Source organism: Rhipicephalus microplus, chromosome 1, assembly GCF_043290135.1.
Source record: "Rhipicephalus microplus isolate Deutch F79 chromosome 1, USDA_Rmic, whole genome shotgun sequence".
Lineage (NCBI taxonomy): Eukaryota > Metazoa > Arthropoda > Arachnida > Ixodida > Ixodidae > Rhipicephalus > Rhipicephalus microplus.
Window position 1 is genome coordinate 260590471 of NC_134700.1, and position 25272 is coordinate 260615742.

General features: G+C 44.7%; 1 protein-coding gene across 4 annotated transcripts in view; it reads right to left on the bottom strand.

Annotated features, from left to right (window-relative positions):
• The window catches only part of LOC119169137 (lachesin-like), a 157691-nt gene that overhangs the window by 53052 nt on the left and 79367 nt on the right, over positions 1-25272 (bottom strand). For all 4 annotated transcript variants that reach the window (XM_075893930.1, XM_075893936.1, XM_075893928.1 and 1 more), the window contains one exon: positions 1464-1671. In XM_075893930.1, the coding sequence (XP_075750045.1) occupies positions 1464-1671 (208 nt within the window). The remainder of the gene's footprint in view (positions 1-1463; positions 1672-25272) is intronic.

Genomic DNA, 25272 nt, shown 5'->3' on the forward strand with positions numbered 1-25272 from the left:
ATGAACACAGAAGAGTCTACATACATACATACATACATACATACATACATACATACATACATACATACATACATACATACATACATACATACATACATACATACATACATACATACATACATACATACATACATACATACATACATACATACATACATACATACATACATACATACATACATACATACATACATACATACATACATACATACATACATACATACATACATACATACATACATACATACATACATACATACATACATACATACATACATACATACATACATACATACGTACATACATACATACATACAAACACCTATGACCATAATATAGGAATGACAAAGAGAGATCAGCCTTTGCAACTGCGATATGAGGCCAGCAATGCAGAGCCTGAAGGTCGGGCACCATCCAGTATTCAGTACCCTAACTGTGCTGTCAATACGCGCTATCAGATAGTGCGGCACTTCTCTAGTTCTGTTTTTTAAAGACGATAGTCTTTCTTGGGGACCTTTGACGCAAAAATGTTGGTCTCTCTGTCTGTCTGTCTGTCTGTCTGTCTGTCTGTCTGTCTGTCTGTCTGTCTGTCTGTCTGTCTGTCTGTCTGTCTGTCTGTCTGTCTGTCTGTCTGTCTGTCTGTCTGTCTGTCCTCTCCTAACGACACCGGGTACTTGAAACGGCCGACCACATCTGCAGTGCCCACCAATGTTGCTCAAGGTTTAGCGTTCATACATATGCAATTGTCAATTGATAAGCAATTACTGCGCAAGTCTGGGACACCATAACAGCACGTATATATTCTGCATGTGCATCTTTTACTAGAAAAGGCATACATAAGTAATTTTAAGGACCGTAGTGCTTATCACACTGCACTGACCATCCAACGCTGGCACGAAAAGATGAGTGTTCCACCGCTTTGGTAAGACGTGATGGTGGTGGCACCTACCCGTCGCCTAGTGTTCTACACCTTATCAGCTCTGGGACGGGCGCGCACACCCGTCTCAGAGCCACACGCTTCGTTTTCCAAGAACACTGCCAGATGGCGCTCATGTCTCACGTGTGACGTGACTTGATGTGCTCGTTCGCCTCCGCTGCACGCTCAAGGCACTCTAACGCAGCGCCTCCAGAATAACACTCACCGATTTTCTTGCGCAGAACATCAAATAAGTTGTTCACTCTCTCCACACGCAAGACTATCGTCTTTCGACGACATTTGCAGATTACATGCAGATACGGGGCCCTTTTTTTTCGGTCCCTTAAGCTTGTGTTGAGCGTCATGAAGCTCAACACAAGCGTTTTGAGCTTGTGTGCAATAGTAGACGAGCGCACATATGGCTAACCAGCATTATTTGCATTTTTCCTTGCACGTTTCTCTCTCATCATTAAAATTAAGTATCAAATTGATATAAGATGTCGGGAGTCACACTTCAGCACTGAACTTCTTCGAAAAGCGAACTTACCGACCACGTTGAGGTATCCGATCTGAGACTTCATGGGTGACGTGTTGATCTGGCACATGTAGGCTCCGCGATCACGTTCTTGCACGTCGTGGATGTGAAGGTGCCAGGTGCGATGACCGTTGTGCGTCACCTTGAAGCGGGAGTTGTGCGTGATCACGCTCTTGGCCAGAGTCAGCAAGGTAAACTTCTCCACGAACATCCAGGCGACCTACATCATCCAAATAGATGTAGTACCAGCTCTGCGCCTACATCGTGTATCATTAACACAGTCATGGACTCGATTAATGAGAGCGCCTTATGGTTGCACATAAAAATTACAATGAGCACAAATTCACATCTGTCAGATAAATGCTGACTTGGGAGGGAGCAACATGCTCTGAATCTCGCTTGTAGCGATGACACACTTTGTTTTGGTAATACTATGGTTTCGTATCTGGTTTTAGCAGTTGAAGATCAATTACTCCATTTAAGCGCAAAATCGAACAGTATAAAATGCCAAGATAGCGACCATCTCCCGTACTCAGCAGAATGGGCAGTTGCGCCACATTTTTGACAGCGAAGCTGTTAGTCATACCGTGAGGAAGGTAGTGGTGTTGCAGAAAGCTCCTAGCGCCGTTGCCTAGCAATCACCGAGCACAGCACGCGCTCTGCGTTGAAGAGTGTCACGCAAAGCTACCGATGGAGACGATATGCATAGCGTTTCGGTGTAGTTCAAACCCATGGGTTCAAAAAGAGATAAAATAAGATAGAAAACGGGAAAAACATTTCAATCAATAGCTGGAGATGTTGACTTTTCGCCTGACATGCAACTCCAAGTGCTGGGCGATGATTGGGATATACACGCTGATAAACGTATAGCAGAACCAGCCACACAGACGTCGAGTAAACTATTTACGAAGTTTCACTCAGACTTAAAAGAAAGCAGAAACAAGCATCGCGACAAGATACTGCGCCGTTTGGACAAGCTGCGCATGCGTGGTGGCTAAGCCACGCCCACCGGCACAGACATCGCGCGCAACCTCCAGCTCTACAGACTCTTTTCTCTCTACTCTCTTTTTCGTCTCCGTCATCCCCCTACTATGCGCAGGGTAGCGAACCGGCTGTCTATAGGCTGGCTAACCATTTTTTTCCTACATTGCCAAGCTTACTTCTCAAATCCTGCGTATCACATCATGTTTAGGGGAAACTATAGTCATATACGTTCGTAAAAAAAGTGAGTGCTTGAAGTGATGAAAAACGCTTAAAGAATAAATTACGCCAGCGCCCATGTTTCGAAGAGTGGAATTATCTTCGTTGCTGCCTCGATTAATACAGGTCCGCTTGTCAATCCAGTGGCTCCGGCGACATTCTCTGTTCAATGATTTCCCATTAGGTTTATCACGATATTATTCTGTAGGTGGTGCTGGCTGCGCAAGCGTGGTACTTCCAACTCCATCCTAAAGGTTCTTCACGTTGTTCTCGAGCGTTTCGACGAAGAAAACAATGATGAAAACTCTCGTAACAGGTTCTGTGAACAATCACGGGCATGACCTCTTTGCGATATGCTGCTCACGTCTATTTTTGGGGGAATCCAGTTCCCACCACGAAAATCTCCGCTTGTCCTTGCGTCTGCTTCGATACAAACTCTGCGTCTTTTCTAAAGATAAACCCCGCACGGTAATATAGTAGTCACAGTCTCGATAGCTGACCCTAAGGTCAGAAGTCCGAGTCTAAGCCATGGCCGCCGCATTTCGATGGTGGCGGCATATTACAGGTCTGTGTACTTAGGTTTATGTGTGCGTTAAGTAACATCAAATGATCAAATCTTTTATATTCCTCCACTAGGGCGTCCCCCATAACCATATCGTGGTTTCGTAACATAAAGCCTCAACGACTACTATTATTATTTTATCGAGACAAACTGATATTGTGACACATCAGCGATATCAACCAGAGTCGAAAGTCAAACGCACGTCTTAACAAGTGAGCATGGCCCTGACGTCTCCCTAGTACCCGCGGTTAGAAAATGAATGAAATATCCTCCTGGACTGATTTAGAGACGTATTTGGCCATTTATTAGTTTATCATTCGTACATTCAACAACCTCATCTGGCGTAACATCATGCGTGGCACGAGAACAATATTTCTATCAATATTTTAACGCGCATTGTAGCTATATTCATGTGTAAAGTCATAACTGTCCGAAAGTGATGGCCCACATATGTCAAAAATTACCACACGTGTATCACTGCGACATTAGTTTTGATACTTGAGCTGCGTGCTCTGCATATCTTCTGAATATGAGCTGCAGCTTGCGGGTGACTGGGACAGCCACTTGTTCTAAATGCGAAGCATTTCTTAGCGAACTTCGGCGACTTCGACCGTATCCGTCCGTCCGTTCGTCCGTCTGTCCGTTTGTCCGTCCGTTTATCCATCCGTCCGTCCGTCCGTCCGTTTGTCCGTCCGTTTGTCTGTCCGTCCGTCCGTCCGTCCGCCTGTCCGTCTGTCTGTCTGTCTGTCTGTCTGTCTGTCTGTCTGTCCGTCTGTCTGCCCGTCTGTCTGTCTGTCCGTCTGTCTGTCCGTCTGTCTGTGACATTCAGCTCTCCTGGCCGTTTTTATCTTGGTAGCCATACTAAAAATGGTATGACATAACATAACTGTATGACGAAAAGGTGACTAATTATAACATAAAAATCATATAAGATATATGTCATGAATGTCTTGATTTACACTTCATGGTCTTTCTGCTCTTGGGGTGGTTTCATTCATATGACATTACAAAACTAGTATGGTATGACATGACTGCATGGCGAACATAAGTGACGGACCCTAACGCAGAAATCATAGCATGCATGTCATGTACGCTATGACTACATGCCACATTCACGATGCATTCGCGGCCATTCCATTAGCTTCACATATACCGAATTTGGTATTACGTGACACGAACGGACGACGAAGGTAACTGACATGTCCAAGCATGATAATCATGACATGCATGTCATGTAACACATGACTACTTGCTACGCTCAAAGCATGCTCGTGGCCCTTTCGATAGCTTCAAGTATACCAAATTGGGTATCACGTGGCGTGTATGGACGACGAACGCAAATGTCAGGCGCAAAAATGATATTCATGACATGGAAGTGATGTATGGCATAATTTACGTCCGCCTCGAAACGTGTTGATTTTAAAGTGACATATCAACCTTCTCATTCGTGCTTGAAATATTATCAATTGCCACTGTACGTTGGATATGCACAATTTTAACTTTCATCGTTACTCAAGCGTTTTCGTATTTGCTTCGTGGGTCCAAGCTGCGGACTGACCAACTTTGTATACTCTTTGCCAGTGTTGTCAAATTATCCGAGTTACGCAAAAGTACATCCAAGGCATTTACACAACTAAAACCTCGAGCGCCGTGTGACATGCCCGCTATTACGACGGTGGGAAACACACACTGAAGAAAGCCATCGACATATAACAACTCTGTGTTCTCACCGCCAAGTTATTCAATTTTACGGCCCTACCCGAGCCTAGCACTCTTTTAACACATAAAAGACGGCTATTCGCACCTATTCTAATTATATTGCGTGCGTATGGCGCCTCAAAGTACTGTTCCTATATAAAAATTACTGACAAATCAGTTTTTTCATCGGGTAATTCACTGCAAATACGATTCTCGAGACACCACCATGGTGCTTAGAAATAAAATTATGAAATATAAAAACCCAGGTTTTTCACGGGATAAAAACGAGAAATAAAAAAAATCACTAGTCTGTGTTTTCTTCTTTTTCTGTTGAAAAGTTTGCGCTGTTTTGCATCTATTTTTTTTATTTTGTTGAGGGGCTGTATGCTGAACTTACGAAATAAGAGGAATACTAAGAGCTTGTTTTGTTTTGCTAGACACAGCAGAACTAACACACAAGAAAGCAAAGACAAGTACAGATGACGTTATTTGCAGTTCCCATACCTTTTACTGGGCTTTCTTGTCTGTTAGTCCAAATCAATTTGGCCTGCTCTTGAATCTTCTCTGCTCTCACTATTATCACAGACATTTCTTTCCCTTAAAAGATACTATAAGAAAAAAAGCGTATATAAGTGTCATTGCTAAATTCAGGACATGCTCAGACCAACTGTTTCATAAATTCATTGACTGCAACATCTCTTACAGTAGCATTGATGCCTTCGGCCTTCGTCTAACTAGGTCTACTGCTGATGTGAATGGGCCCTCTGACGTCCTTTCAAGCAGAAAAAGCACCATATCCGCCAAGCAGTCGCTACCGGTTTGACCGATGCATGCTCAAAGTGAAAGGCTGCCATAGTAGTGAATAAACAACATACTGCCACTATTTCTGATATACAACGTAGACGGACGTTATTCTTCGAGGTCATCCCCGTTTCATCTAAAAGCATTGCTTATAACTTTCGACCGAAATGCACTAGCATGATAAAAAAAGGGAAAAAACGCATCTGGCAGTGTCAGGGAACGTGAATCTATTGCGCCATTGAAATTACTTTTGACTCTGTCTTCCAAGAACTACTTTCGTTCCTTACATGTACACACGCTCGAAACGCAAAAAAAAGTCTCTGTGTACTCTATTGTACTTTGAATGGTACGTGATGGTCAGGAGCGACTGTCAGCTGTGCATGTCACTGAATAACAACGTCGTGCATGCCCGCTAGACAAGTAGCATACATCTCGTGCTACGTCACTTTTTTTTTATTTTCTACATTTTAACTGAGGGTCCACGAAATTTTCACACGCTATTTTTCTTCTTTCATTGTTGGTCTTTTATCCTGCATGTCCTATACGCAGCACCGTTTCTAGGCCAAGGAAAGCGATTGCTCAACACGTTTGTGTGGCGCGTGCCGCACATTTCGCACTGCATCTGCGAACAACGCCTGTATACTCGGTTTATTACTTTTCTTGGCCCTCAAACTGCGCTCATGCGGGCGGTGGTCCACTCACGTCCGAGGTCCGATGTCAACAGCACGTGGCTTGAAAGAAGTTGTTATGGAAATTTAACGCAAATAAATTTCCGCAACTGACGTACTGCTGACTTTCGGTAATAACTGAGAGTGTTTTCTTTTTTATTTTGTATTTGCTCTACTGGTGTCGTTTTTTTTTTAAGCATTTCGTAAAGTTTCGGCTAGCGCCAACTCTACGAAACGATGATTACCACAGAGTACCAAGAACAGATGCGATTCCGAAGAACGAATTGGGTTGCGACAATACTGATCACATCGGTTGCGAAGAAAAAATGATTAAGAACAGAAAATCATGCGAACGCAAGTATTTTTTTGCAACGAGAACTGTTACGGGACAACAACAGCTTATTTTGGTGGAACATTTGAACACCCCCGTCGGTGTACGTAACCGCAACCTGTGCTAAATGCAAAACAGAGCAGGGCTTCACGCATCCAATGACAAAGAGCCGCCTTTATTTACTATCGTTGAGGTCACGCACTCTCCGAATTTGTTCACCGCAAAAAGACCGCTCTACAACATTGCGCGGCGTTACGTCACATGACATCGCACCGAAACTTGTGACGTCATACTGACGTTTCAAATATTTGCTATCTGTCACTCCATCCCGTGATGATGATGATAGTAACGTTCATATGCCCGACACAGCCTACAAGCCATTTCTTATATACGCAGCTGTCTTCTACACGCGTGTGCTTTTGTCACAAGTTGGAATCTTGAGACTTTTCGCTCGCCATCTGCGCTTTCAAAAACGCCATTCTATTATATTACCTGTACGTATAAGCTTGCCCGTGTAGCGAGATAGGTTTCATACTTGCTTTCATTCATTCGTGACGCCCTGGTGAGAGGATATTGTCGGCGCTATGTACCATGTCAGATCTATCTGCAGCTGCAATCACCCTTATCTGCATTTTCTTCTATTGCGATAGACTTTATACACAGGCTAGACTATTCGACCTAATCATAATTATTACAGACTTTTTCTTTACTTTTCTATTTACTCTGCTGCTACCTTGTCATTTCTTATAGCGTAATGGTGCATGTCCTCTGGTTATTGTACTATTCGAGATTGCTTCGATCCCCGAATGACTGAATAGAACATGCGTTACCTCATAGTTCTGCTTTGGTTCCGGCATATTGGTAGTTTTCATTGGTCTGATCTCCACACACCGAATATTATTCTACGCATGGCAATGAATAATTTACACATCACTACAGCACTCACCGACAGGTAGTCCGTATCGTAGTGCTATCAGCGTATGAATTTAACTAACACGTAACAGTGTTGTTGCAATTTAAGCGAGCAGGAGGTCGCGCTACACGCAAACGAGCTCCTCGACAAAAAGTGTGACTCGAGATTATTTTCGTTTTTCAACGTCTAGCATTGTTTTTTATTTATTTCCGTGGAGCACTCAAACTATACGCCGTTTTCTAAAAATACTGGTTCCATAATACCTGAGCTCATTAAACGCAGACGTCCACTTTCGCAGCGATGGTTTTCAGAAAACGTGGACAAGACATTAGAACAATGGTACTTCTACTTACAGATACAGAGTAGAACACAAAGATGATTGACAAAGCCAGCAACAGATTTCTTAGTGTAAGCTACTGCTTGTGCCTATGCCTTCAGTGTATCATGAGGTATTAAGAAATATCAGCAAAGACACGTTCTTCCGGCTTTAGTGCCGACTACTTTAATTGTCTGGGGCCTTTAGGATCCACAGAAAGAGCATCAAGCTATAACTATAAAAAAATCGGTGAAACCTTTTTTTTTTAATGTTAGTTGCGGGGAAGGCACGTAATATTTTCGAGCAGAGCATTCTTTCCTATAGCCATTCCGTTTGTTTTGATGATGTATTTTTGCATGACCATAACTCTCCTTCCTCACTTTTTTTTTTACTGTACACGTCCTTGAGCCGCAAAGCTCACACTCATCCTATTTTCACTTTCCAACCCCTTACTGTGACAAGCTGTACTCGGCCATTCCTGATATAAGCACACCTCAAAATGTCTGCGAATAGCTTCTACCTGGTTACCTCCCCTTTTCTACTTATTTTTATGTGGGCTTTGGCTGTTTCCACCAGGAACGCACAACAGTTATTCGATTCAAGTGCGGTTCTGCATGCAGGCGTAGTGTGAACTCATAAATATCCTTTATTCCTTAGTTTTCCTATGGAATGTAAAGAAACGCTATAAGCGTAGATTGTGACCTACGTCTTTGGAGCATCGCTTATTCTTTACCTTAACATACATTTATACAAGCAAAGCCAACACTCAGGTCAAAAGCAAGACTCCACTTGCGGTGGTTGTCTCTGCGCCTACCTTATTCTCTATTACTGGGACCAGCGATAATACCGCGAGCCTAGCCACGCTAACTTGTGAATCCTTTAGAAGCGTAAAACCACATATGAACCCGCGCGAGGCCACGTAAAGTAGCGAGTATGCTTGCCGTCATTCTGAATACCGAGTGTTCTTGCGCAAAAAACAAAACAAAAACAAGAACACTCATTCGAGGTGTAAAAGGAGACTCATGGAGATTCGGGACGACGAAATTGTCCCGTCGCACCGGTGGGAGCATAACCCTGACAGATGAGCAGCGTTGTAGCTGTGGCAGTTTGTTTGCCGGGATATCAAGTGCGAAATATGAAAGGAGAGAAACAAGAAAGGACGAGATGCAAACGGCTTCGGATAAGAGCATTTTTGAGGAACGTATTACTGATTCGGTGCACCGTAGCCCGGGCTCCGGCTCCTTTCGCTGTCGCTACGCCTGCATACTCAACCACTTTTTTGGTCGTCTATAAACGTCTTCTCGTCGTCATAACCCCTAATATGGTTTATAACTTAAGTTACCCGCTTCGCCGGAGAACATGCATAAAAATTACAAACCGGATTATATAAGAAATAAGAGACTATTTCGTAAAGATGTAAATGCCAGATAGCACAGCAGACTAGACCGGTTAGAGACTGGCCAATCCGGCGGTAGCTTTTGATAACGCGTGAACCGCTTACATAATCACGAGTTAAATCATAGAAATCAGTTTGTGGTGTGCGAGCTATACAAGTGCTGCTTGTTCCAACGCTAAACCACAGACTCTACCGGCCAAGGGACGGTACGCCCAGGGCAGGAGGCTTTGTGGAAGCGCTAAACGGATTCTGCAGATTTGATGGCAACTCTCACATAGTGTGAACGAAGGTATATGTAATATTCTTTTGGCGGATGTAGGCTCAAATAAAGATGTTTACAGTCTTTGGGCGAAATTCAGCTAAAGTAAGACAACAAATCTTTTTCTTTTAGAACGATATCTCTTCCCATATCATTAAGTCTTGTGCTTTGGAACTGGGCTAGTAATTACATATATTAAAACTGCCATTTAGCGTAACACATCAGACATAGAGTAGTATGATAAGATGGATGCTGCAAGTGCTATTTACAATAGTACAGCCACTGATCCAATGAGGTAGTATTTGTATCTATACATGCGCGCACATACCAAAGCAGACCCAAGGGACTCGTAAGTGTGCCAAAATCTCAACTAATTTATAAGCACGACGAAGGAAGGGAAGTCATGGGAAACATGTACATATCGTTTCGATATTTTAAGCCTATGACATTTTTTTTTTACTTCTGCAGTTTTCAAGACATTTATCGATTTTTTTATTAAAAGTGAACGTGGAACAATAGAAAAAACGTGCATTGCGGTAATCATTAAGTATACTACCCCTAACACGTTCGATAAAAACTCAATTAAGTCATGAACGAGAGTGCCCCGCTATGGGTTACTGAAGGCTTCTCGCTCTTCTGCACCGAAATAACCAGGCGAAAACGCAGTCGGCGACACACGACGCAGCGCGCTGCAGCTGGAACAAAGTGTAAAATTGTGTCACTGCGTGCTTGTTTTGTATTCAGTTGTGTCTACTGAACCACACCGGATCTTCCTAGATACGCCGCTTAGGGCGCAGTCGTCGCTTATTTCTGTTCTCTCGGTTCATGAGGGTTTTAGGCTCGGAATTCTTGTGTATCTCGGGCTCGCGGTAACAAGAAGTGAACTTCGGGTTGAACTTTGCCGTGTTTTGTTTTTCTTGCCTTTATTTTTCTTCTTCGCGTTTCAAAACACACATTTCTGAGCACTTGCGAGATGCGGCATGTTGTTCCACTTTCAAACGCAAGTGGATTTGGCTGCGGGGCTTTCGTGCGCCACACAGTGGGAGAGATCTACTTTTCAGACAGAAAGAGATTTCTTAAGTTGAGAACACAAAAAAAACTGCAAAAGAAGAAATTGTTTAAGGTTGTCCTTTGTTTACGTATGCTCTCAACTCCACGCATGTATTTCCAATATTATTGTTACCACAATATGTATACTATATGTTGCTATGTAAACTCGTCAGAAGAAGCCTTCGTTGAGATGTCATACGTCTGAAGGAATTATGGGACCCAATAATACAGCGAACAGTATGATTTTTTACGCAAAACTCCAAAAACAAAGACATGTGTTCACTTTTTTTACGAAAGCCCCCCATAACCTTTATTTATGAGCTGTAGCTTTTGTAAACACAACTGTAAGCCATTGTAAAATGACTTTTTTTTTTACATCCCGACATTCGCCCAGAAGAACATTGTTCCTGTACATTTACCCAAAAAGGGATTCTTAAATGACTGTTTTTTCAGGAGAGAAAAAAAATGCTGCTATACCGAATGGCTTATGTTTCACTTTGATCTACAATAAATATTTTAGTTGCATTTGATTTGTCTAAGCGAAGTACGTTGCTTAGAACAATACTTCGAAGTTCAGTGGCATGGGCCTGAATGAGTGAGATCGATCCGTAGTCAATTGTGACATATTCGTATAGCAACCAATTATTATGAAAGCGCATTGAAATTTATTACACGTTAAGAATAATACTATCATTCAGATAGCCACCAGTAATAAGAAAGTTAGCTCAATATAAAAACATTGCACTTCATTCACTATTATTCTGCGTGAATGCGTTTAATTGTAGCAGTTTTGAGAAATTTACTAGGAGCCAAACTTTTTAATCCAGAGTTAACTAATATGCTCCATGAAGTATAAATGATTAAACTTTGCGACACTGTCATCCGAGTGGGAGCAGAGAATGCAGCCAATAAAGAAAAAGCTGTACTGTAGCAGTTCAATTCCAGTTGAAGATACTGAATCCAGGCTCGCGGTCTGAAGCATATAGGCTGCTAGTTCTCTCCTCATCTCATGCAATGCCTCATTCACGTTCATTAATCAGCGGAGGTCGGGTTCTAGTAAGCCTTGCAGGAGATCAGCTTTGTTATAGTAACAGGGTCCTGCTCCAGCTTTTGCTATATGACGCGTGAAACAGTGCGGGTTTCGGATTGCGTGGCCTCCTTGGCACGTACTACATGGTGTCGGCGCCTTTCAGACATGCAGTAGCACTAAACTCTGCCACATTCGTCGAATCACGTCGCGTCGTCTAAACTGCGAAACTCGTCAAATGACTGCACGATCCACTCTTCCGCGTGGTCGACCCTCGAGTTACATCTGTGCACTCGTCCACCGCACTCCTTTTTGGCTTCGGGAACGGCGGGTCCCTTCCTGTCCCTCTCGGAAGCCAAACCGTGGCTTTCGCGGAAAGCAGGCGTGCTGCTTTTTGTGTTTACTTTAACATGTTTACGGCATTCGCGATCTCTCTCCGGAGCGCTGCCGCTGGCGGCGTGCCGGTGCAACGTCTTCCACCCACTGTGTGTTTGCTCCGGCGGTTTACAGGACTCGCACCAGTGCGGTTTTACTTTCTTTCGAGCAGGCGCCCAACCGCACATACGCGTGCGATAACACACACGCACTGTTCGTTTCTATTTGCAGAGCGCATCTTGGGGTTCCCTTTTACCTTCCCTATCCGTGCTTCTAGTCTCATCCCAGGACAAACTCCGCTTTCCCAGCTCGCTTTCTTTCTTTTTCTCCCCTATCTGTTCGGCAGTGCACAGTCTCTACTTCTAGCGTTTTTTTTTTTTTTTGATGATTTCATTGCTGTTCACCTTTCTTTTTCTTCTTCCAGAGAAAGGTCTAGTTCATGCTCCTCTTCCGCTCTCTTTCACTCTTTCGCGTCCCGTGTTTGCTTGGTGAGCAGCTGAGGTTTAGCGGAAACCCGTGACCAAAGTGTTTCACACGCGAAAACTTTCTCCTTCTCAGCCTTTCCACTCCTCCCCAAGGAGGCTCTCTTCTTCCTTTTCATACAAATAGCCACCCCACACATAGCCGTACTTCTCTCTCTCCTCTATCTCGACACGGTTTTATTCATTCTTCTTTTTTCCATCTGACGCGTGTGGTGTACGGCACGGAGAAGCCGGATTTGCCATCGCGTAAACCGGTGCAAACAAGAATTCACGACTGTCGGCAAACAAATTTGCTAAAGCCATGCACCACGTGGGCAGTCGCGGCACCGTTCGCAAGAATTATCTCGCGCACTTCGAGGCCCGTTCCATCTCCTTCCTCTCTCTTTCACTTTGTTCGTCAGACAAGATTCTTCGCAATTCTTCTTTCTATTTTTGCTCTTATCGTCAAGCCACGCTTCTTGCCGTCCACATTTGTCCGTGCTTTACGTCATCTCATGCAATTCCATTTTTCTTTTCTTGTAACTACTTCAGCAAAACGAACCGCATATTTTTGCTTGGCCTTAATTCCTGAAGGCGGCAAGCAGATGGGAAGTTTCTGCGTCGTGGTATAAGGTTACTGCAATAACATTTCACCCTTTTTTTTATTTCCCAATAACACAGTCACGGAATCTCCCTAAACACCCCACTGCGAAGTGAATGAGCAAAGATATCCATCCTGCATTTAAAAAAAAAATTTAACTCCTGCCCAAAAAAGTAGATGCGTGAGCCTTCGTTACAGTATTAAAGTATAGGAAGAAAAAAACAATAATAGTCGACACCAATGTCGGTTAATACTTGCAAGTGCAAACTAGAAAGAAATTCTCAGGCACTCCTCGTCGATTCAGCCGCCACGCTGTATTGGTTAGACTACACACAGTGCTCCTTCGCCTCCTACGCTTTCACGTCTTTTTTTATTCTCTATTTCCCCGAATCGGCGTCTGTAGCGCAAATGACGCGTCTAGCGGGCTCGTTCGACAAAGCACGCCAGAGTGCCCGCGTACAAACAGCGAAATGAGGCGGTGCCTCGCTATGGCCTCGCCAGCGTCCACCCTCTTCTGATTCCCTTAGACCAGCTTACTCTCCATCACAGCCGCCTCCGGATGCTTCCCCGCCTGATCCTTTCGCGTGGCAACCGCTGCTCGTTTCTATTCGCTCTCACTGCTTGTCGAGTTAAGGCGCCGGCAGGCCTGTGCTGAGGTTTCGACGAGGAAGAGAAATCTTCGGGGAAGAAAGAAAAAGTGCAACACTGTAGAATCTGGTGCGAGCAAATGGGATACCAGACTGACCGTATCTCTGTACACAAGTACGCAATGTATTAGTGAACGAGGTAATACTGAGAGCATTTATGCATTCAACTTAAGCAAACTGATTTGGTACGTTTTAAAACTCACGAAGAAATTCTACGGCTCCGCGGTGTTGACGCGAGAGCGCTAAAGAGCTCATTTCGCCGAACCTATGGCATCGGCGTAGTTGATTGTAAGCGAAAAATTATATTCTTTCTGTGACCTAAAATTCAAAAAAGATGCAAATGAAATGAAGTTCTGAGCTTGAGTGGCGATCGAATCTGACTCAGTTGAGTGGCAAGTGGGCGGGGCGTTCTACCACAGAGCCACGCCTTTGCTGGTGAATGAAGTGAAAACAGTTTCCTCTGCTTGAAAATGCAGTGAATAACTTCTGTACGTCACAAACTACGTGCCCTGTAGGCATGCTTCACAATACAACATGAAACATTCTCGAAATAGTTTGTAGTGCAAGCGTACATTGGCATAAAGCGTCATAACATAAGATTATAATAATGAGTTCATAGTTTAAAGCCAGTCACCCCCTACAAAAAGACCCCACGCTCTTGCACCCATAAGGTCACGCAGTGGGTGCATATAGCAAGTTCGAAAATATTTCGTACAAAAAGTGTTTAAAGTACACACAAGGAACAGAACATCGCTATCGCGTTACACTGTTCGAAACGAAGCTTAAGAGTCCCACAATTCTTGTGATAACGTGTACCCATTGGAGGGCAGCTAACCAGATGCTAAAAGCTGGTTAACCTCTCGGTCTTCTTCATATCTCTCTTTTTCAGAAAGCTTTATGTATTTGCCCCGTGCACAGTGAGGATGAAATTTCTAGCCTTCATTCAGATATCCTTCTAGGGACAAATACCCACAAAGTTTGCACAGGCTTGTTTTAAACGAAAAAAAAAGAGACGTGGTTAGGGGTATATGTACTAAATTTCAATAGTGTACTCGGTTTAATTAAAGTCCTGATCGCAGCAGTTCTTCGTTACTCAGCGTATAGGTGAGCGCACAAGTAGCGATAAAATGACCGCAGTTTATTGGCAAAAGCGATGGTGGTATGTGTGGTTTAACGTCCCAAAACCACCATATGGTTTTGAGAGACGCCGTAGTGGAGGGCTCCGGAAATTTCGACCACCTGGGGTTCTTTAACTTGCGCCCAAATCTGAGCATACGGGCCTACAACTTTTCCGCCTCGCCTCCATTGGCGAAAGCGAAATGGTAGTATTAGGGTTCATGTGGTTTCAGCTATGACTCCTATTTAAATGAACGCGTTTGGCTGATGCACTCTAACCTTTGGTTGAAACTATAAACGGCAATTTTGCTGGCACCCATTCAGGCGAAATCTTTAGTTTCTTTTTTGTATTAGCTGAAAGAAATGATGCAGCCTTTTTAGCGATTCGCAGGCATCTACGCCTTTAGGTGTAGTAGGTTAAGTGTGAAAATCACTGGAAAGAAAACGAGAAGCTATAAATGCTGACGCAAATTTTTGCAAGAAAGGTGAAAAGATGGCGTACCTATGTACAATATGCTGCCTTACTGCGGCGAAAATGCTTCTTAAGCTGTACAGATTTCAGAGGTTCACCAGTTGGCACAAGCACTAGCACATGAGCGGCGCATTCATTCGTGAGGGTGCCATGCTATCATTTTCTCTCATTTTAGGGGCGAAGCTCCTTAAAGCAGCATCCGTTCATCCCTCATCGTAGAGCGTAACCAGTCTTACGTTTTGACCTGCAAGGTGGTGCCGGTGGGAGATTTCTCCTGTGCGTTGTTGAACAATAAAAAAATTCGCAACAAGCGCGTTAACCTAAAGCCTAACTCTCCTGTCTCTCACTCTCCATTAGCCGCCATTGCCATGTACATTGAGCACTATCTGACAAAAAAGGTTTGCTACGTTATACTCGCTGGGCCTAACCTCCTGATTTTCGAAAAGATTAGCGAGCTTTGGGCCGCAGTGCGATGAATACAGTTAACTAGTATATTCCATGAACTCGAGGTGGTTAAAGGTGGGAAGTAGACACGAAGTGCAAGCCGAAAGAAAGTGTGCATGTGCCACCTTTAGTTTCATCCTTGAAATGTCCGCTGAATGGCGGTGCTTCTATATGCGGAATATATGATGAAAAGATGCGAGATGCTGGTACTTGGAGTGTTGAATAGATGGACGAAGGACACACAGAAAGATGCATAGATGGACGCACTGATGGCTGGACGGACGAATGGACGCATGGATGAACGCAGGGGCGGATGCATGGACGAACGCAGGGACAGACGCGCAGATGGACGTGCGGACGCACGAACAGACGCACGACGGGCGGGCGGATGGATGCACGGAAGCAAGAACGAATAGACGGACGGATACTTCGCCCCACTCTCCCCACTTCACCCCGTGGACATGCTGTCATTTTTTATCAGTTATTCCTATTATTCTAAAAATATAAATTACAAGGATACTCACGACCGAGTTTCGCCGTCACTGATTGATATGTGGGGTTTAACGTCCCAAAACCACCATATGATTATGAGAGACGCCGTAGTGGAGGGCTCCGGAAATTTTGACCACCTGGGGTTCTTTAACGTGCACCCAAATCTGAGCACACGGGCCTACAACATTTCCGCCTCCATCGGAAATGCAGCCGCCGCAGCCGGGATTCGAACCCGCGCCCTGCGGATCAGCAGCCGAGTACCTTAGCCACTAGACCACCGCGGCGGGGCAGTTTCGCCGTCAATGTCGTGTTCTGTATATATTAGTAATCGATAACATCCCTTCACCCATCGCATGTTCTACCCGCAGATTAGTTCACGCGAGCGTGTGCGACGAACGCTGCTGAAGCAGAGCCCAAACTAGTCGGCCCACATTCGTCGCATGGAAGGTGTATGCTATAACTCACCCAGCGTGCCAGGTCTGCCGACCGATACTGCCTAGACAGAGAGAAAACGCCCGCCGTGTCTTGAAGGAGCATGAAGGAACGCCGGTGGAGGGGTGTGTGTGCTTTATGACTCGGGCAGAAATTTTGAACTTTGATTATAAGGGCATGGTGCAATCACTGGCATGCGTACGATCTTAGCAGGTCTTAGTAGACGGCTCGTATGCCCATCTACGGGCTCTGGTCTAGGATTGTCGTATTCTCTTACAGAGCGTTTTGTAGATTTACCCAAGATGAGATCTAATAAGAGTTGTCAACACAAGAATTTGTTGTCGCAATATTTTCTTGGCCCTTGTGGTGAAACGGAATTTCATATGTTAATAAATAACAAAAAAATTGCCCGCAGCTTCCCTCGGGGGAACACTGAGGAGGATGCGGACCATATAATTGGTTAACGGGGTGTTAAAGTGCGACTTACTTGAGTCGATGGCTAAATTGGTTAACGTGGTTGTGAAATGGGGTGTTAAATTGCGACTTACTTGGGTCGATGGCTAAATTGGTTAACGTGGTTGTAGGAGGGGGTGTTAAATGAGTGAACACGTACACACGTATGCGAAAGGGCGGCGCTGGTCGAAGGGACGTCGATCATTGTGTTTGTGGATTCGTTGGAATTCATTTCACCGCGACCTTGGACGTCGACGCGCCGTACAAACCAACCGACGAGCGGCAACTGAGCGAGCGAGCGCCGACGTTGAGTATATATACAGCACGACGGCGCATGCACTGTCAGCTGTTGAATGTTCTCGAAGCGCGACGCCACATGCGCGTCCACTGGAGAATCAGGAGAATTGTAGATGTCGAACGCGGTGTGTAGAGGAGGAAGGGTGCACAGATGGTGGAGGAGTGAAGCGCGCGCGGTGTGTAGAGGAGGAAGGGATGCACAGATGTTGCAAGAGTGGGCGACAGCGCGACGGCGCATGCGCGCGCGTCAGCTGTCGAATGTTCAAGAAGCGGTGCGGACGGCGCGGACGGCGCACTACAAGGCGCGAGTATAAGATGCTCCGCATCTAAAAATGTCACTGAAACCCAATGCCGTTTTGCGGCTCAGTTTTCGGCACACCGTTGAGTTTGCCATTCACGATTGCAAGAAATAAAAGAGACAAGACACAGAGTTTGTGATGCTGTGTACGATGTTATCGGTGCTGCATCTGTCAGCGTTCACGTGTAGGAAGGGAAAAAATGGCTCATTATAGCGGCGTTCGCTGGAAAGCAACCTAAAAGGAAGGACTAAAATTATAAAACAAAGAATAGAAACGTCGGCACCAGGTACATACAAAAACATGCAGTGGCGACGCAGCGCCTCTTGATATCAGTCATGGAAGATTATGAGATTTAACTAATCTAACTTATAATCAAATATTTCCCCATTTCTAAAAAGCCAGTATTCAAATGCAGGATAACTTATCCCGCGTATCAGAGCCTCATCTATGCGAATACTGCACAGTACTACCCCAAGGACACTGCAGCGTGCAGGTCGCTCTCGCTCTATCTTGCTCTTATTTCTTTGTTCCTTCTCTAGCATTTTTTTTCACTGTATTCCCAAATAATGCGGAAAGCAAATTAAGTAATGCACGTCGCTTGAGAGCAATGGCGAAGAAGGTGAATTCAAAACTAAACAGGGAACAGCGAACAAAAACAGCGAACCAGCAACCTATATATAAAAGAAGCTGTAGCTAGCTTTTCAAGCAAGGAAGAAGTATAGAGGAAAGGAACCTGCAGGGGGATGTGCGAGAAATAGAAATGTTCGCGGGTGGTGATGGAGTGAGGGGGAGTGAGGGACACGATACCTGGGGGCATATACTACAAGAATAGGCTGTGCAAAGACGTGGGTGAGATTGAGTGGATAACATAGAAATGATTCGTTCAATAAGTAAACACAATGAATAAACCAGGAAATATCCCATGGGTGAAAAGGTGGCCTGCGTACTACAGGAGCCCTTACGTAGAGGACAGTGATCTGTCTGGAAACGAACGAGGAAGGCGTGCAGATAGAAGAAAATGTATCATTTGAACTTGACAATTACTGCGTAATACGGAGCACTTCTGGGCAGATTCTGATACCTCGAGGCCTCGCGGCTTCGTCAGAGTTAAGCAGGCGTATACTGCCTCAATGGAAGTTGCTTTATAGTTATTCAATTCGCATGTCAAAAAAATTGATGACATCCAGGAGTGCTAGCCAGAGGACGGCGATTGTTCGATCTGGACACGGTTATAATATATTTAGTCGTTATAGGTTACATTATTTTCTATGATAAAGCGGGCCTATTAACAGCCTTTACTGTCCGTGTCACAGATCAGGTGTGCCAGTCTTTTTCATTGCCCATTTATTGACAGCCGCGTGCCACACAGTCAGCCTTCAAGCAAACTAAGAGTGAAATTTGCTATAAATATTGCTAACTGGGGTGCCACAATTGTGGGATATTGTGTCCACAATTTTAACTACAGCCGATCTGTATCGATAGTTGCTACACTAGGTCTATAGTGGCATCAAACGAAGTTACGAATATCTCCCGTTACTATTCACATGCGCCTTCGCTCCCGATAGTTCTCTCGGGCGAAACAGCGTACTCGAGGTATAGCTGTGTGTGTGTTCCAGCGTGCATATACGCAAAGGGCTTAAAGCATTTCGGCGTGGTTTGTGAAGGGTGCCGTGCATAAGCATACACATTGCGTGATATTATTATTCGAATCAGTGTGGCCTGTTTATGCAATATGTATAAACTTTGCTTAGGTGTAAATTAAAAAATAAACTCTGCTGATCATTTTGTCATAGAATTCAGTAAAACTCGAAAATGAAACTTGTGTTCACAGAAATTTATGGTCGTTTATTGTGCATTATTTGCCAAAAGGGCAAAGAAATCACTAATTGATTGATATGTGGCGTTTAACGTCCCAAAACCACCGTATAATTATGAGAGACGCCGTAGTTGAGGGCTCCGAAAATTTCAACCATCTGGGGATATTTAATGTGCACCCAAGTATGAGCACACGGGCCTACAACATTTTCGCCTCCATCGGAAATGCAGCCGCCGCAGCCGGGACTCGATCCCATGACCTACGGGTCAGCAACCGAGTACCTTAGCCACTAGACCACCGCGGTGTGGCGCAAGGGAATTACTGCTATACAACGAATTGTAATGCCAAGAACGCGGCAAGAAGCTGGAAACTTGCCGCTCATTCGTCAGGCAGAAAGGTCGTGCAAAACAAATATGCAAGAAAAGCGTAAATTAACAACTGATACAGCTCGACACCTCCAGCGTCATGCTCAAACACAAAGAAGAATGCGCGAAACGAGCGCACATGTGTACAAAGGATGATTGCGAGGTGACAATAGGAACTGGGGTTTAATGTCCCCAAACCATGATCTCATTGTGAGAGACGCCGTAGTGAAGAGCTCCAGAAATTTCGACGATCTGGGGTTGTTTACCCTGCTTTTAAATCTGAGCACACGGGTCAGTGCAAACTAACAACTGCGACAGTTACATCGTGTCTGAGCTGCGCGCTTCTTTCGCAAACGCTGCCACTAGAGAGAGTGAAGTGACCTTCGTGCGCGTTGGAACTGCAACTCCAGAACAAGACGTACAAAACGCCCCTATCACGAAATCACGTCGCAACGCGTGGAGCGACGGCCTTTAAAGCGTACCTTCATGCCCATCGCCATGTCTCACAAGTCATGACGCGGACAGGCTGACGTCACCGAGCTCGGAGAACCGCCGGCAGTAAACGCTGTATAAAAATAGCTCATAGTTAGAACAACGAAGATCGTACGTTTTGTGGCCGAGTTGTTACGCGCCACGCACAGCGGAGCTTGAAGTCGTAGGTTTGACTTTCGGTGACAGAGCTTTTTTTTATAGTTATTTTCTTCGTCATTTTACAGTATATTTTGCAGCGAGATATCCGTGACGTAATTTAGTGAGTGGAGCCATGGTGAACCCTGGCTTAAAACACTTTCTTGTTAAAACGGGAGACATATCGCAATTAGATGCATAACATTTCATTGATTTGTGGGGTTTAACGTCCCAAAACCACCATTTGATTATGAGAGACGCAGTAGTGGAGGGCTCCGGAAATTTTGACCACCTGGGGTTCTTTAACGTGCAAAACATTTCATTACCCGCTTAACAAACTATATACGATCCTTACATGTTTGCTGAATGGAATATTTTTATATTTGAGTCATGACGAAATCAGCGTCGTCCTCTTATCGAGAAGTGAGCTCAACTCGTTTTCCTCTGCAAGTTCACGGCTTACTCGTCCCATCTGCACGAAGTTGGGAGTCTAATTCAGCGAGTAGCTCGCGCGTTCGCGATTGCGGAAAACCGACTGAGCCCTTATCAAGGTTTCCACTCGCTTGTTCCGCTCGTTCATAAAGGCAGCCCAACAACCACGCACCCTCAGCTCCTCTCTTCGCAGAAATCACGGTTCTCTACCCTATAAGTCATCGCATCTGGTTGTGTTGCAACGAGCACAGCAGGCAGCCGAGCAAAGGCTCAGGATACGTGTCTCAGCGGCGAATGCGCACGCCACTCTTTTCCGCAAGGTGGCGGATTCCCGTACGTCGCCTGAGCGTAGTACGGTGCTTAGAAAGCACGGCAATCGATCTGAAAAACGTGAAGCTCACGAGCGGCATCTGCCAGTACCGGTGCATTCTCTAACAGACCAGGACCGACACCAAATTTTCGCCGACGCACCATGCGAAAGAATGGTGCGTAGTGGCGGGGCTGTTGGTAAAGCGGGAGAAAGGGGAGGACTTCACACCTTTACGGGTGTAAACGTGTGAAAGAGCTGGCGTTGCATCTGTGCTCGCGTGTTCCTCCTTGTTGCCGAGGAATTCCGCGACAATGAGAGGAATGCTGCCGACGGCATGCGATGAGGTAGCTAAACAACCGAATCATGTCTCCTCTTTGTCTGCTTTCCCACTCTCTCTGTGTGCAAAGATGGCACGGCCATCACCACCGTGTGTGTGTTGGCATCTGTCTGAACAAGCAGTTGTTCCTCAAGCAGGAACCGAAAATCTTTCCCGTAATGCTTTTTTTTTAGACCACCTTTACCTCTTACGGCCGGTGTTCCTTAGCGTAGAGCATATTCTACTGTTCTTTTTATATATTTATTGAGCAGGCATTTTCCTTTTTATTCCAAAACTACTGGTATTTATCGTGTACATTACAGGCGAAACTATGGCTCATGATTTCCTATTAGTACAGTTGGGCCAATCGTGAAATATTATCCGTTACCACGGGTTAGCAGCAGTCGCGACTATTTCGAGGTTGTTCCCGAGCGCGTGACGCTTAAAGATACCTTATCTGACAAATGTAGTTTTTAATTAAAGTGGTGTCCCGAGTGTACAACGCCATATGATTAATTAGCCGATGCACCTCACAACGATGAATGCTATGGCTCCGGCTCATTGTGGTGAGAGACCTTTAACGACCCGGCTGCCACAATTGAATATACATACAGTGAGGCACCTTTGCGTCTTTGTACTTCACGCAGACTCGCATGACACGACGTATTCACATTTGAAATAAATAAATATCATGACGCTCTGTGACTTTCTAGGCTTCTCTCACTCACGTTTTGCTACGATGTTCAATCGGCGCACCGTTGGAGATCATTACTGATCAAATTCGACCCAGGGGCCTTTCTCAGGCAAGATATATCCGGAAGTGAAGGGGAAATGGACAGGTAAATGAAAGACAGGTAACGCCTATCCAGAATTAACTTGTGTTGTACAGCATTGTACAGCAGCGAAAAGCAGTAAAACGAGAAGAACTTCCCAAACAAAACTTCACCTTTTAAGCAGATATCACAGCCTCTTAAAAAGTCAGCTATCCACACCTTGCAATGCCGATCCAGCCCATTGCATATTGTTTTCTGTTACAAAGTTCCTTTTATCGAAAGAGTGAAGTGCTTAGTACTAATAAAACGATTTACAAGTAAAACGTAACGCTTTTGTCACTAAGGCCAAGAATGAATGTGATAGCAAGAAATTGAAATATCACAGGACACGTGTGAACTTACGGCCGTCATAGCTGTTACGTGTTTTTATTTGAGGAACGCGCTGAAAATGTCCAGTATGCAGAAACCTAGGCTGTTTGATCTTTTCCTTTCAAACTGTGGCACGTGGAATGACCCCTTTGCGTCTCCTACCACGCATAGAATCTGATGCCTAGTTTGCCGTGTGTGTGTGTGTGTTTTTTCTGTTATGCGTCATGAGTAGTACAGAAGGGGAATACGTTTTCTTGCGCGTTTCATAGGCAGTTCTCAATTTGAAAGAAAATGTAAAAGCATTTGTGATACAAATACCCTCCAGCTGTTCCGAGGCGTGCGTACCGCGAGCGGTATAAATGGTGCGTATGAATAGGTGGTCGTTACACCCCTAGCTCAAGCGTGGAGAGTAGCTCCGTTGGCTAGCGTAGCGGACTTTGGAGCGCGGGGTCGCTGGTTCAAGCCTCCGGTATGTTTTGGATTTTTTTTACTGCATCCTTTTTCTTTATGCCTTTTACATATATAGGTACATATACATATCAGGGACATGACGGCAACGGCAAAAATCAGTCAGGAGTGTCCATATAACTGCTGTCGCAATTATATTTATAGCGCCCCGCCGCGGTGGTCTATATAGTGGCTAAGGTACTCGGCTGCTGACCCGCAGGTCGTGGGTTTTAATCCCGGCTGTGGTGGCTGCGTTTCCGATGGAGGCGGAAATGTTGTAGGCCCGTGTGCTAATATTTGGGTGCACGTTAAAGAACCCCAGATAATCGAAATTTCCGGAGCCTTCCACTATGGCGTCTCTCATAATCATATGGTGAGTTTGGAACGTCAAACCCCACAAATTCTTCTATCTAATAATAGTTATAGCAATCGTACTAAATGCTTCATTGGCAAAACTTTGCTTCCCGTCATTTTTACATGGTAGTGGTCGTGGGCACATAAATAATAGGCATGACATAATAGAGATGACATCGTCATTGTGAGCGAAAGCTACAATGACTACAATAATAGGAGTGGTTTTTTTGTATATCACGTTGTTGATAATATCAGGGGTGGTTTGAAATGACGTATTTGCGTGTTGTACATATGTAAGTGTTCGTTTCGAAATAAAAATTTTAGTTGCTAGTAAGCACTCGTTCTGTGGTCTTTCTGAGTGTCTGTAATTTTTGATGCTTCTTTCATCATGAACCTATACCAACATACCCAACTGGCAGTCATCCCAAGCGAAAGCTAAATATGCAAGTACGCATGGAGTACAAAAAAAAAAGAAGACAGTACAGATAAGCATCGATGTGGGCGCGTGTTGTCTGAGGCAGAAGAAAAAACAGAGAAAACAGGTTCGCTTCTGCCAGCCGTCTCTGTTAGGCTATAAAAAAAAAGCTGCAGAACAGAGCGATCCTCTCACTCACCGATTGAAATAAGCGTGAGACACATCCGGTTTGCGCCAATCTCTCCTCCGACATTTCGCCACGGAAGGAATCTTCCAGTGGTCACTGTCAAGCGACAATCCACTTGCTTCAAGCGGATGAGACTTTAACGGGGTCGGCAGTCGAAGTGCTTCATTTTTCTTTGTGTTTTCGGATCGTTTCTCGTGCTTTCTCCTGAGCGTACCGGAAGAGAAACGCTGTAGTAAAGAAAGACGAACGGTGACATGACCGAGAAAGAAAATAAGGAAGCCGACGTAGAGCGCCGAGAACTCTAGGCCACTTTGTAGCGGAAGCTTTAGCTAAGCAGCCGTAATCCTCTAGGAGGTAATCCTCTGATAGGATTAGGACGAACGCCCTCCTAATGACCTGATTAAGGTTAACCATACGCTTTTCCGAGTTAATGTTCCGTCGAGAAAAACGTTATTTATATAACCTGCGACAGGGAACGCATGCTTGTTTCGATTTAAAAGCCTGGGTCTTTTTTTTTTTTTTTGCTTTGCGTGACCCTTAAGCATGAACGTTGCTTCAGCTTATACGTTTCCTTGAACAGGCTGTTCTCAACTGGGTAAATGTCGACACGCAGGACAGAACGAAGGTGCGCATGTCTTCAAAGGTGTGTTTTGATGTCCATGCGACGGAGATATTTCGTGTAAGGCGAGAATGATCTACATCTGCGTGTTTTCTCTTCGAAGCACTGACAATACTGTGAACGTCATATGTAATGGCATGAGCCCCAAATAACAGTCACATTTTTCTTCTGAGCACATTCGGTCACGCCCTTAATTCCGCTTTAGGATAGTCAGGAAAGGCTTAGGAACTACAAAAGTGGCACATTGATTGTTTTGTTCGACTACAGTTATATTGAATGCACATAATATTGGACATTGGAGCATAAGTCTGCGAAACAATAAAAACCAATTAACTGCCATGTTAATTAACGACAAGTATTTGAATGAGTTCCTTGAAAGAGCCGAAGGTTTTCTTGTAGGCAGCTGCGATCTTTGCAGCACCTGGAAGAGCAGATATAAAGCATGCGCTCTTTCTTCTCTACGTCACTTTTGAGATACGCT